A 14,036-nucleotide genomic window follows, 5' to 3' on the forward strand; every position below is an offset into this window, starting at 1 on the left:
CATTATATTCTGATATGCTTGTTGTTTTTTATTTGTTTGTTTGTTTTTAAAAAAAGCATCTCATTCCCTGGAAGTGGTGGGCCACTTAACAAAGTACACAGACTAGGTACACAGCTGTAAAAACACTCCACCTCAGGCTTCTCAGATAATCAGAAGATGCAAACACACAGCCCACTGTTCCCAGTGTGTGGTTTTGGGGCTGGCTGTGGTTGCAAGGCACAAGAGCTGTTTCCTTCTCTCCTCACACCACATTCCCCACTGTGACAACACAAAGTAAACTCACCCCAATGTGCTCAAAGAGAAAACCCCTTTTGTTCTGCCATGTTGCAAACTCACCTCTCCTCCTTCTGCTGAAGGAACGCACTGACATGCCATTTCAGAGTGCCCCTAACAATAACTTTGTGGAAACCAAACCAAACAACAAAATCATCCTCTCCTGGCTTCCTCCAAAACCTGCCAGAAACAGATCTGGGACTCTTACAACACCTTATCAGGAAGAAAATCCTATGCTTTCTTCTGTAACAGCAACAGCAGAACTGCTCAGTCATTACACCTCGTTTTCACAAGCGGTTGTGGAGATGATAATCCAGGTTTTTGACAGCTTCAGAGAACAGCCAGTCTAAACCAGGATCAGATAGCAACATCCCCTTTTCAATAACTGTCCCATTTTAAAATGTGGCTGCTAAAAGCAGTGACTTTGTTTCAGGCTATTAGTTGTTACTGATTTCAGCTCTGCCAGATGATACTATTATATAAAAAAATGGTTGTCGACTCTTGCGCAAAAAAAAAAAAAATCTCATGCCTACCTTGAACATCCTCTAAGGAAACTAAGGCCTAATGCTAGGGATCTAGGATTCACTACTATTTTTCTTGAGGTTCTTAACAACAGGAGACCATTTTGCGATAACTGAACTGGATCCCTCTCAGACAGTGATGCTCTGAGAGGTTAGTGAATCTCTCCTGCATGCGCAGGTGCCATGCACACATGCTCAGTCCACCGAACTTCTAACCCTCCTTCCAAATATCCCATCCTGTCTTCAGAAGATTCAATGGAAAATGGAAACTCTTTGCAATCTTTCAGCTTCCTTTTCTTGGAACACATTTGAAAGGTTGTTTCGGGCAAATATTTTTGCATCTCCTAAGCACTCACTTGTATAATCTCTGTAAGCTGAATACTCATTCTTGGTATTTTACAATTCTATTTAAAACTCTTCAACACAGTGGAGTGCAATACCACCTCCACATATAAGTAACACCATTTATATTTTTCTTAATGATTAGTCAAAATAATAAAGTCATAAAGAGATCCAATGGGCAGAGTCTGACAGCAGAAATTTTGAAAAGGAAATCTGGTACAAATGTTTAACGATGAAAGTGATTAATCATTTGAACAGCTTATCCAAGAATGTGGTAGATTTTATGTCAACTGAATCCATTAAATCAATAAATTTTTCCAGTAGACATGCTTTAATTCATCCAGACATTATGGAAATCAGCGCAGGATTATTAGGCAAAATTCCATCATCCCTGTCATGCAGAAAGTTACTCAGTCAAAACGCTCTCTTTTTAGATTTCAGTTTCTATGACTAGCAGGTATTTTCTGGACTGTGGCACCACACTTAGCTAAAGCTGAACTCAGGCAGAACCAAGATTATGCTTCCTAAAGAGACAGTGTACCCCTCAGCATCAGGGATCAGACTGTTAAAACTGCAGTTCTGAGGTCCTTCAGGACTCCCCAGTACCACTGAGTCTGTAAGTAGCAACAGCTGCAGAAAACCCCGCAAAAACCAAAACACAAAATACTGCACACAGACCTGGTCACAGCGATCCAGGCATTTGTAACCTCCAGGCTGAATTCCTGCAATCCTCCCTATGTGAGAAGAAAACCCCACACGTTGGGTTCCCTCAGCAGGGAGCAGAGAAGCCCATCGATGGCTGGCCCGGGACACTGCACACATCGCTCTGCGGTCCTGCCTGCTGGACTGAGACCCCTTTTGCCAAAATAACAGACTTTAGAGAGAGCCTGACCTAATTAATATCCCAAAGGACTGGCCCTTATTACCTGTGAAACTGCCTCTTTCTCCATTCGGCTGAAGCAGGCAAGTTATAAAGGAAGGGTTGAAAGGAGGAAATTCTTCCACAAAGCTAGCACCTCTGACCACTTCTAATGGGCCCACAGGGAACAGCAAGCCTACTGATGGTTGGCTTGGCCTCACCCCTCCTCAACATCTGCAAGGATCTGTGAACTGGAAGTTGTTTTGTGCATGCCAGAGCAATTCACTCACCCACTGAGAACTTACTAAATTACTAAAACCTCTCTGTGTCTGGCTACGAACACCAGCAGTGCACAGACCCATGCAACGCTCCGCCAAGGCATCTCGCTACAACCTGTGTGTTGGAAGGCAGACTGGGCTCTTCCACAGACAACACTCAGCTGCTCCCCTCTGTTCCTGCACTGAAGGGTTTCCCCACTGGCTGGATCGGGGGTTTTAAGCTGAGCACAATAAAGGTCCAGAAACACACAATGTCAAGCAGTTAGTTACTTATTCACCAGTGCTGACTGCAAGCTGCGGGGCATGAAAACCTTCGTGTAAAGTAACATACTCTGTTTGCACAGTCATGACTTCATCCCCTTCTGTCTGCCCCAGTGCACAGAGGAAAATAATAATGTGTTTAAATTCAACTATCTCTTGTATACCAAAAGATATTCTCCCTGCCCTATTAAACAAAGAGTTGTACTGTACACTAATCTCACTGGAAAAAGGGAACCACCACAGCTGCGAGTATGACTAATAACTGACCCAGACTGTTACAGATGGCAAACAAATTGTATCAGAAAAATCTGTGAAGTTAGCTCTTTTTTCTTTTTTCAGGCTGCTACTGTACATATGAAAGTAAAATTCTATTGAGAAAGTAACAGAGATTTTTACTTACTGATACAAGAAATAAGATCATTAAATCTTTCCTTAGGAAAGACAGGATTTTCCAGCCCTCGGAAATAGAGCTTCAGTACTCCAGCAACTGAGTTAATGTCATGGTTACTTTGGTCATCTGCCAAAGGATTTTCACCTTAAAAAGTAAATAGAGTGAATGAAACATACATGCAGAAGCATTCTTGCATGCAACATTTTTACAGGTGAGTGACATTTTTGGGGTTTTTTGTTTTCAGTGTGTGGGAGGTGGCAATGCAAGCAATCAATTAAGATAATAAACAGTGATTTAGAAATCCCAGGCTATGATTAAAGTAAAACTGGCAGCCCAAATAAAGCTTCCTTTAAATTACATAACATAGTGATATCCTAGTTCCTGAATTTCCAACTAGGTATTTATGGACATGTTGTGATTTACAGTTAGTAAAATAATTAAAAAAAAAATGTTCTTAATCGAATAGGGTTCCTCAGACTATTCTTTGAGAGGTTGCATAAAGCAAACTGAGTTAGATAACTCTTTGAATTGAAAATATGTCTTAATTCTGAAAAATTAAACCATTCAGGAATATGTGCAACCATTTTGTGAAAACACTGTATAGGAACTGAGACCCTAACTGAAACCTCAGCCATGACTGAACTACATGTGATTTTAAAGACTTAATCTTCATTTTGAAACACTTTAAAACATATGCATCTTCCAGAATAACACTACCTAGGAGACAAAGTTAACAATGAGGGAGATTTGAAAGCTGGAGAATAGGAGGATGTGGCTTCACTTAGCATATAAAACCAGCTGGTTCACGTATCTTGTCAAAGACGAGATCAGGTTTAATAAGACATGTAACTAATCCTGGGGAGAAAAATCCTGTGCATATTTTTTCATGCTTTTAGTGACAAGACATTGTTTCAAGGGTTTTCTCGTTAGCAGATGATCTGTAAAAGGTTTTTCTGGAAATTAAAAGAAAAACCAGCTTCCAAGACCCAAGAAAAGAGAATGCATCATAACTAGTATTGTTTTAACACAATTAGGGGATTGCTGGATCCTGGGTCCCCTAGCAGAGCAATCCTAGGCTGGCTGTTTGTAAGCCACTTGTTTAAAAAGCTGTTTTCACTTCATGGCATCCTTCTCTGGGGCTGAAGTTTCCTTTGGGAATGAAAACAGTGGTTGAAAATGGAACAACCCCTTCACAGCCCGTATTCTCATTGATCATGATGCCATTTTGGCAGAGAGGCCAGAAAGTTGAGCACTTGTATTCCAGAAGATCAAGTAACAGGGCTCTCAAATTGCGTTAAGTAGTCTCTCGAATCTAATTAAAAACTATAATCTTTCCTTTCTGGGGATCTTTAAAACAAAATCTAGACACACTATTATTTGTGGTTTATCATTAACAAAAGACTAAATTTTACAGTTGATTCAAGAGTCCTATGCCTCATCTAAGCAAAATGAAAAACAATCTCAACCTCCTAGGACATAACCAGGGAAAAAACATGTACGTGTAATCACTATACTTCATCTTTAAGCATATGATGGTGCAATGTTTTAGATGTCGTACACAAAGTGCACACAAACTGCTTAAACACCCAAGAAGGTAATTAGAATTTAAAATATTTTAAAATGTCAGATATTAAGGTGCTTGAATAAATGAAAATGCAATTACCTCTCTCAAATGAATTTTTAATATCATTGACTTCCACCTGGGAACCAGACACTCTAAAAATTCCCTGATGCTGAAGACCTGCAGCAAAGATGGGAGACGGTGGTGAGAAATGAATCTAGTTTTTAAAATACTTTTAATCTCTATTTTAAAAACAAAGCTATGGTGGTAAATGCATTATACAGAAGACACACAAAAAAGTCAGGGCAATAATGAAATGACATAATATGTTTCAGAGCTTACCGTATAAATTGATAAATCTGATACAGCTTTCCACAATGAGAGGAATGACTTGTCCTGAATCCTGGAAAAACAAGAGTAGAAAGAGTGAACTGCAGATTGGAAAGAGGAACCCTCCCTACTCTGGCCTGAATGTGAAAATGCATTTTCTTGGTCAATCCAGATGGACATACAGTGCTGGCAAAAAAAACATGTAAGAAAAAATATCATTCCTAACAGAGTTCTCTACCAATTTAGGGAGGGAGGGAAAGGAACAGGTGAAGAGAAAGGATTATGGTTCTTCATTAAAATCACTGAATTGGGAAATTCAGAGACTTCATTCTCTACCTCTGCCACTGTATCTGGCTAACACTGTATGTGACATCTAAGTTCATGCATGTGTTTTAGATTTTTGAAGCAATATGAGTTAAAGCAGTGAATTTGCCTTTTAAAAAGTTTATTATTAAGAACAATAATTCATGATGAAGATGATCCTGCTGCATCCATTTAACTTACCTTTCTTTTTCTGGTGGAGAAAATCCTACATGGACCTAATTACATAGGACCTAACTCCTCGAGGTGTTTTTTTTCTGGTGAAAAATGCTGATCACAAAGAGTTGACAAGGCCTTTTGTGGACTGGCTGGACTATCAGAAATGTTCTTGGAGAAGAGCCACCTAATGACATTGCATGGGGTACCAGGTGTCTCCTCCTGACCTGGGAGCACTCCTACATGCTCTGCTGATTTCATGTGTCCTGAGGTAGGGCAGATGATGCCCTGACACGTTGTTTCAGGCTGCTCTAACTACCTGGTAACATACTGGGCGGTGAACTGCAGCCGCTTGGAGCTGTGCATGTGGTTCAGCTGCCTCTTCTGTAGGCACAAAAGGATTGGGAAAGGGAGGTCACAGCCTGCACCTCCCCGCCTGCAACTGGCAGAGCTCAGGAATCAAAGCCCCTGGTCTCAGCCATGATACAGCAGCAGGTCTACAGCTACATCTTCAGTTAAGTAGAGGTGTTTTAATAAAGGAGAAAAAAATGCTCGTGATGGGAGGGGGAGAAGATGACTATACACTAATTTTCAGTGAGTTGTCTTTTTCTTTTAAACAGCTGATTTTCTGAAAGAACATCACAGTTCTTTGTGTGTTTTGGCACTTTAAAAAATGGATGTTTAACCCCAAGCACATTAATGACTACAAGTCATCGAATATCTATTAAAGACACAAATCATATGATTAAAAATTATTTAGAAAAGTTGGTGCTTGTGCTGGAAAAATTACTGTTTCACAAATAATAGGTACCTTTGAAATTCTTGTCTTGGAAGCTATAATTTTTCTTTCGAAATGAATTTCAAATATGTAAGAGCTCACAGAATTGACTAATTCATTTGAAAGTTTTATATAAAACTAGTCTGTATTATAAAACCATGAATTCAAAAGCACCCTGTAACTCAGAATACACATTTCCTCTTACAAACTAGTCCTTCATTTTCATGCTAAATTACACTAATGGGAAGTTTGTGAATTAAGCCCAAGTAGGAGAAAAGTCAACTATTAAAAAAAATTTGAAAAATAACACACAGTGAAGCAATGAAACAACGGATTTCCTGAGATAACCTAACCCCTGATCTTCTGTGTACTCCGTGTTGTTTTAGTGGGGCTTACAAAAGACTGTACTGCTAATTATGCTATTTAAATTGTGATTTGTTTGTCTTTTAATTTAAAGCCTATCAAAGACTGGCTAGACAAGAACCAGTGTCTGGATGAGCATTTTCTGTTTGAGTTGTGTCATGATTCAGAAACAGCTGAATGAAACAACCTGGAACAAGTCAGTTGATAAACCCAGGAATACTGTCATCTTCACCAACACTGAGCAGCCTGGCTCTCCAAAAAAGCATAGTATTAGAAAACATGCACAACATGCACCCGTCTCTCCTGTTAGTACACTGGTTCATGCAAAGAATGTAAAGCCTCAGAAAAGATAGTGTTTGCAGTAAGAAATTACAAAAAAATAAATTACTTTCATACCTGGTTTAGGAGAATCTGTTCAGAACCATGCACAACTTTGTAGTTAAGTAATTCCCTGAAATAATCTAAACTAACAGCTTTGGATTTTCTATCTAATGACAGGAAAATAATTTGAAGTAATGATCTGTGTTGACGAAATGTCAGGAACAGTGACCCTACCGCTGCTGTGAATTTAATCTGATGTGTGTAGTCAGTGAATGTGTGTTTGGGACTAATTACTATTTCTTATGATGCAAAAATGTAACAAAGAGCAATTTGGTGTGATACTGTATTTCACCAGCTGTAATCCTTTTGTGCCTGCCAAAACGATTCATCCCTTTCAGGAATGATACAGTCTTTGGGCACGGATGCTTTCCTAGGTTAGCTCCCACACTGGTAAATGTCATGAGGCTACCAGCTTTCTTTCCCCTTTTTGTTTTGAAAGCCTAACTATGCAGGACTCGCCACTTGCAAAAGTAAGCCTTGTCACCCACACTGCCATGTAGCATAACCCTCTTCTCTGAGGGAAAAGGATGGGGTACTATTTCTCCTGATTTGTTCTGTGCTTCTCTAATCCAGGGGCTTTTATTTGTGGCAGTTCTTGCTTCTTTGCTTACTTTTGTCCTTAAGCAAGAAACTGTTCATGATATTCACCTCTTGCATTGTGTGACAATTTCCTGAAAGGCTTTGCACCTCACAGCCTGCATAATAATACTTTTCCCTATAGTTGTACTGAGGCTGGCTGAAAGTTTGATTCAAAGACAGGTAAGCTGGTATGGTGCCACTGAGCACAGAATTTGTTCTGCAAAATATTTGCCTCTAGCTATGTTGCACAGGAAGAAAAAAATAAAGTGCCTGTAACATTCAGACCCAGTTCACAGAGCTTGCAGTTAGGAATGCAGTTTACTGAATTTATAAAGATAATGTTACATATTTTCTGAAGACTTCTTTCCCTTAGCTCTGTCAGCTAGTGTTCAGAGGTACTAATTGACTGTGATGGGCAGGTGCTTGTTAATGAATAAGGAAACATCCATCATTCAAGACCACAATCACTCCAGAATTGTGCTCTGGTTTTGCTTGCTGTACTGGTACACTCATTTCTTAATGCAAACTTCTCCCTCCAGGTCTTTGAAAGAACTAATTTTGAGCCAGGCGTGAACGCAACCCGAGAGCGAGGCGGAGATGGTTCTCTTGTCACCAGAACGATACCTGATGTCTTGTGTGAGAGTTCCTTCGGCCTCGGCTAGAAGCATTATTAGAAATAAAAGTATGAGAAAGAAGAAGATAGTAAATACAGCAAAGATACAAGATCCAGAATAGCGTTGATCACAAATTCACACAATATAATAAATTCCTAAAGTCACAGGAAATCAAAGGCTGGATATCAAACCCAGGGTAATACTGCTTCTCCACAGACTTTGAATACTGAATGTAATGAAAACGGCAAGCAGGAAATAGTGCTAAGTCGTGGGATGCACCACTACATCCTATCCTCTACACAATGGTAAGTTTCCTAATAAAACCAGGCTGCCAATACTACGCCTATTTGATTAACGAAATCGTAGGGAGGTTAATGTGAGAAATTAATCCCCCTCTTTCCCTCTGACTTCAGGAAGTATTATATTGATCAACCGGGAAAGAAAAGAGCCCCAGGACAGACTTAAACATAATGATCTGCCTCAGCTCACGTGAGGTGGTGACCATTATAGTAAGAAGTGTTGAGATCAGCCACTCGGGTGGCTGGTGCCAGTACCTTGATGAATGACTCCAAATCACCATTAAACAACTTAGCACTATACTGGGATCGGGGTCTGAGCTTCCTGTGTTTCTGGGGCTTAGGGGGAAGATTTGGAGGCCTAAGGGAAGGGAATATGATTACTGAGCAAGGTATAATTAAGTCACACGAAATGTCTGTAAGCTCATGGTAAAACAACAGAACACTGTAAAGGAAGAAATAAACACAGTACTTATCAAATAAAGACTTTCCATCAAATTTAACAGTGATTAACAAGTAGAGAGCTCCCCCATTAAAAATGCATTATTTATGGGTAAATATTGACATTCTTTACGAATCCCTGCTTTGCAGTTTTATCATATACATTTATTCCAAACACTGCACAATTGGAATGGCGTTTTTTGTTGTGGTCATGCATGAAATGTGCAGCAAACACTGGAATTCATCCTGCCAGCTGCGGCAGAACACAGGCCACTCAAAGCACCTCTTATCAAGCAGAAAAGTTGCTTTGTGCTGAAGAAGCTTCAAATGCAAATTAAAGCTGCTCAACACACTCCTAAGATGCTTCAAAACCAAGCTGTCTGCATTTTCAACTAGAGCCAGGAAGGTTAAACAGCTTTAGTCTTCCACATCCAACCACCAACATCTTCACACAAGAAAATAAACACCTTGCAAATTAGCTAAAGGAAATAAAAGAATATCATCAACCTGAAACAAATAAACAAAAGCAACAAAATGCAAAAAAAAAAAAAAAATGGAAAAACACAGAAAACTTTGGTCTGCAAAATGTTTACCTAGTGTGTTACACATGTGGTGACTACAACTGAAAGAGATTACAGGAAATAAATATTGTTCTCTAGGTCACAATTTATTTTGTGAATGTCAGGGCATGCTACATGCCAACAGCTTCCCTAGTTCCTCTGCATCAGCAGTCGAATGTTTCTGTAGGTTTTTCAGGAATTAGAAAGAAATCCGATATTTTGGGGGAAACAGTAAGAAACAATAATGCATACAAAGTTAAGTGGTGAGACTTTGCTCTGTTTGGGTACTACCTGCTATTTTAAACTCATCTTTAAAGATATCTTCTTCCCTTCTACAATTTAACTCTGACCTTGAAGAACATTTCCATTTGCATGTCTTACAGCCTGGAAACTTAACTGAACCTTGGGGAAATAGGCAGGTCCCAGATGAAGTGGGGGAACTGGTGCTGAGGAACAGACAGTAGACTCCACTCCCTCACAGTTTATTTCTCTAAGTGACCAGCTGTGAGAAGATAGGAGATAAGATGGCTTCAAGTCGCTCCCCTACTTTACTAAGCTAAAATCATTGCCTAAATCCATCATCTTCTTTCAGCTGCTTACACAGGAGGGAATTTAGGATGATGTGAGCCTGATGAGTCACCTGCTTTGGAGTCAGGAAAGAACATTTTTGTCATTAGACATAAGCTTGCTGACTTCCATGCATTCCTGATAGCAACTGGGGGCAGAATTAAAGTTAAAGGCACAGGTCACAGAATTAATCTCAGCAGTTGTGAAGAATGCTCTGATTTGTTACCACTTTTCAACTGAGGTTGTGTAAGGAAAGAAGATGAATAAATCCAACTTTACAGAGGTAAAATGGACCATGGAGTGGTGGGAGAAAGGCTGGTCTGAAGTCTGTAGAGATGTCCTTCAGGAATATGGGGGCCGGGCAGAAGAATTTATACAAAACCAAGGGGTCCAGCAAAGGCAGAGCCAGAGCTGGATCCAAACTTCTTTGCTGGGAGGGTAAAACTCTTTTTTTTTTTTTTTTTTTTAAATTCAAAGATATGGAGTGGTGGCAAAGCCATTACTGTCCAGGAAGCAAAACAGAGAAAGAGAAGACATTGAGCAAGGATGTATTGCATGGAAAGGGAAGAGACCCGGAAAGCTGGGCTGGATGTTCCTGCTGTCACCAGGGTCGGAAGGGTGGTGCCTGTAGCAGTGGTACACACAAGTGGCAGCTGTAAACCCAAACAGCTGCCCTTGCTACCCACTGTCTGATACCCTGGGGGCTGCAGCGCTCCTCTGTGTTTATGTCTGGAGGCAGCAACATAGGTGTGGCATTACACAACTGGAAAAGTATGTGCTGCACAAGGCAAGGAGTTCTCACAGTGCATCCCTTCTCTTCTGTGAATATACAAACCCATTTACGTATCAAACACACGGATGCTGGGGGAGGCAGATATTACTGTCCAGAGCTAGGTTATCAGAGATGCAGCCTATCCCCTAAATTCATCTCTGTATCAGGTTCTTCTGAGCCATGAGAGGCAAGATATCTCTAGCAACTGAAAAATATTTATTTTCTAACACCAAAAAGCCCCCTGCGACTTCCAAATTTGATATGTGAATCACAAATATTTTTAAGGATCTCCCAGCTTGTTCCATCCTTGATACTGGCCCAAGCAGCTCACAAGAATGAGGAAGATCAACACTCTGGTCCTTTACCCATCAGAATGCAGAAACAGAAATGCTGAATGTTAAAACACACAGAGCCTGTACACAATTTATGTAACAACAGCAACAACAACGTTACATAATCTTATAAACTTGTTCTAAAATTTGTAATTTCTAAGATTTTATAGCATTTGTAACTCTAAAGTCAAATAAAAATATCTTACCTTGTTGTCATGTATTCAGCCCTGTGACCTAGAAAAGTTCAATAAACAGGAAACAATCATTTGTAGGTTGCAGGTAGATTTTTTTTTTTTTTAATCTAAATTATGCTTGGCAGATTATTTTTAACTCTTAATTTTATGTTGCCAGACGAAGTTATACAATTATACAACAAACAGGGCAGTGTAGTTATCTACCATCTCCACCAGTTACACTTAAAATACAAACACAACTAATATTATGGAACAACTTTTAAGAAGGCTGCTCATAGATTAAAGAGTCACTTGATACTGTAAATAATTTGAAGTAAAACTCTAAACAATGTCTATTGTTTGTGCTCATGTGTTTTAGTGGCTAAATCAGTACGGAAACAGAGCTGTGCCTAAACCTGTTCAGTGCTGAAAATACAGAGCTCTAGACACATATGACTTGCTATTGAAAGATTCTTTTCTCTCTTTTGTCTGTGTGTTGCAAGAAAAAAAATACAGTGCTACCACTGGGAAACACCACAGAGAACTGCGGTGAGTTGCAAAGAAGCAAATACTGTATTGCAGAAAGGTTCCTGGGTAACCTTTGCAGAACAACAGACCAATAAGTCAGGCACGTGCACCGTGTCAACTCATGATAATGAAAAGCAAAATAATGGAACAGTATGAAGGTCATGGTATGATAAGTTCCAACCAGCCCAGTTTTCCCAAAGGGAGATTGTGCCCTATTAATTTATTAGAATTCTTTGAACATGTCGGTAAATACTGGATAAAGGAGAATCAGTTGAATTAATTTACTTAGACTTTCAAAGGCCCCTGATAAGTTTCTTCATAAGAGGTGACTAAAGCAACAAAACAGCCATAGATTTAGTGGCAAAATGTTCTCATTGATCAAAAACTAGTGAAGGAAAGGGAAACTGAGTGGAATTAAATGGTCTTTTTTCATCATGACAGAAGTGTAACAGTCATTTACTCAAGCCTTCTCATTAGCAACATTTACATAATACATAATACATTTATTAATGTCTTGGGGAGATCACAGCAGCTAGGGAGGTGGAATATTGTGCAAATGAATGAAATACTTCTGTATAAAGTCCTGACAAAACTGTGAAGCCCTTCAGTGGGGTTTAACCATGTTAAGGAAGAAGACACACAGTGGCAAATGAAATCCAGTATTAATAGGCTCTAGTAAGATATTAGGGAAGAAAGAATTAAACACCTATGCAGCTAAGAGAACTGCAGATAATTATACTGACTCTGAAAATCACTGAGCATCACTTGGGCTAGGCCTAAGTACACTGTTCAATTCAGAAGTGACACCAAAAAAGCTTGTCAGACTGCAGAAAGAATGAAAAACAGTGATATGCAAAACATGGTATTATGTGGCAATGTCCAGCTGCATCTGAAATACGGCACAGTACTGAAAACCCCAATCTGAAAATAGACTTTGCAATACCAGAAGAGTGGGGATCCACAGAAGGTGGCACAAAGAATAAGCTGTGGGAAAAATCTCTGGCATTAAGAAGACATGTAAAGATTGTTGGTATCTGCTTTAAAGAGGTGAAAAAGAGGGATGAAAGAAAAGCATGTAAAATAACCTACGACAGAAAAAGGGTAAGCCAGGGCCTTCTCCCTACTCATGTAACAAAGTGAAGCTCATTGAGACCAAGAACCCCAACAATAAATCCTACTGAACCAAAAGATGTTACAAATCCTGAGACTGGGGGATTTTAAACACATGACTGATATTTAACAGATATGGGCAAAAACTATCTGGGACACAGGGACAATTTCTTTTGCAACTGCTTATTCTCTTTCTTGCATTTCCCTTTGCTTTGTTCATTTGTTCATTCAATAGATCAGCCTTGGGTCAGAATTAATATGCGTATCAGTGAGCTTCCTAAGTTTAATACCAATGTCATTTGAATATTTCTCATTTACTTTTCCAAATTTGTAGACGCAGACCCAGCACAGAGCACTTCACCTATCTCCCTTGTGCAGATCATGGATACGTATCTGCTGTGTCCATAATCAGCAACAGACTGCTGTAGTAGGCAGATGATGAACTGGAACAGAAGCCAAACGCTGTCAACATTGTGGACACCAGACTGGAATCTGGATTTATTCAGCCTACATCCTTACACTGTACAGGTCTGAATAAAAGCAAGAAAGGGTGCCAAAGGAAAACTTGCAGTTGAGACAATCCTCTCCCTCTTTCCCCATTCTCCTCTGCATCACTTAATACAGCACCCTGTAGTATTTGTCTGATGTGTTGCTGACATTAAAGCTGCCAGAAAAGGCAGCTTGAGTGGAGCAGGGGAGCAGTTCACTTCCTATTAATTCAAATTCCTACTAATTTCTATACTAGCTACAGCACTAAAATTCTTAATTCCACTGTAATTCTACCCTTTCAACCATCTCCATCCAAGAAATGTACAGAATCCGGGTCCTCCTTCCCATGCCTGTGCACTGTAATGCAGGACATGCCTCAACATAAGGGGGTACGTGAACTTTTACATCCTGTAAGAATGATGGCTTTTTCTCCCAAATATCAGCTTTGAATGTGGATGCATACGTTTGGGGTACTATTTGTATGTGCTATGATATGATGAAGCAACAGCTATGTGCAAAAATACAGTGGGCAACACAGATTAACTACTTGGGGTTACAGCTGCTGGGTCGAAGGGAACTTTTCAAACAGAATGGTCCAAGCATGCCTGGCCATGGCAGAACGGCCCAGAGCCTGACAGCAATTTATCACTTGGGTTACCCTGCTGAGAAGTTTTTCTTTGGTTTTCCTTTCATATCGTTCTTTCTTTATTTCCTTCCAACATGCATTAAGCAATAGACTGTTGCTTTTTATCTTTTTACC

At 39.7% G+C, this 14,036-nt stretch overlaps 1 protein-coding gene across 2 annotated transcripts in view; it reads right to left on the reverse strand.

Moving 5' to 3' along the window:
* SRGAP1 (SLIT-ROBO Rho GTPase activating protein 1) overlaps positions 1 to 14,036 on the reverse strand; it is a 156,584-nt gene that overhangs the window by 23,743 nt on the left and 118,805 nt on the right. Inside the window, exons 11-15 of one of the 2 annotated variants that reach the window (XM_042792414.1) lie at positions 11,183 to 11,210; positions 8,019 to 8,052; positions 4,829 to 4,889; positions 4,589 to 4,666; positions 2,935 to 3,069 (exon numbers count right to left, since the gene is read on the reverse strand). In XM_042792414.1, the coding sequence (XP_042648348.1) occupies positions 2,935 to 3,069; positions 4,589 to 4,666; positions 4,829 to 4,889; positions 8,019 to 8,052; positions 11,183 to 11,210 (336 nt within the window). Of the gene's footprint in view, positions 1 to 2,934; positions 3,070 to 4,588; positions 4,667 to 4,828; positions 4,890 to 8,018; positions 8,053 to 8,562; positions 8,666 to 11,182; positions 11,211 to 14,036 lie in introns of both variants that reach the window. The other variant, XM_042792413.1, reaches the window with a different exon arrangement.

The sequence above is a fragment of the Tyto alba genome, unplaced genomic scaffold (genome assembly GCF_018691265.1).
Source record: "Tyto alba isolate M040663 unplaced genomic scaffold, T.alba_DEE_v4.0 Super-Scaffold_2, whole genome shotgun sequence".
In the NCBI taxonomy this organism is placed as follows: Eukaryota; Metazoa; Chordata; class Aves; order Strigiformes; family Tytonidae; genus Tyto; species Tyto alba.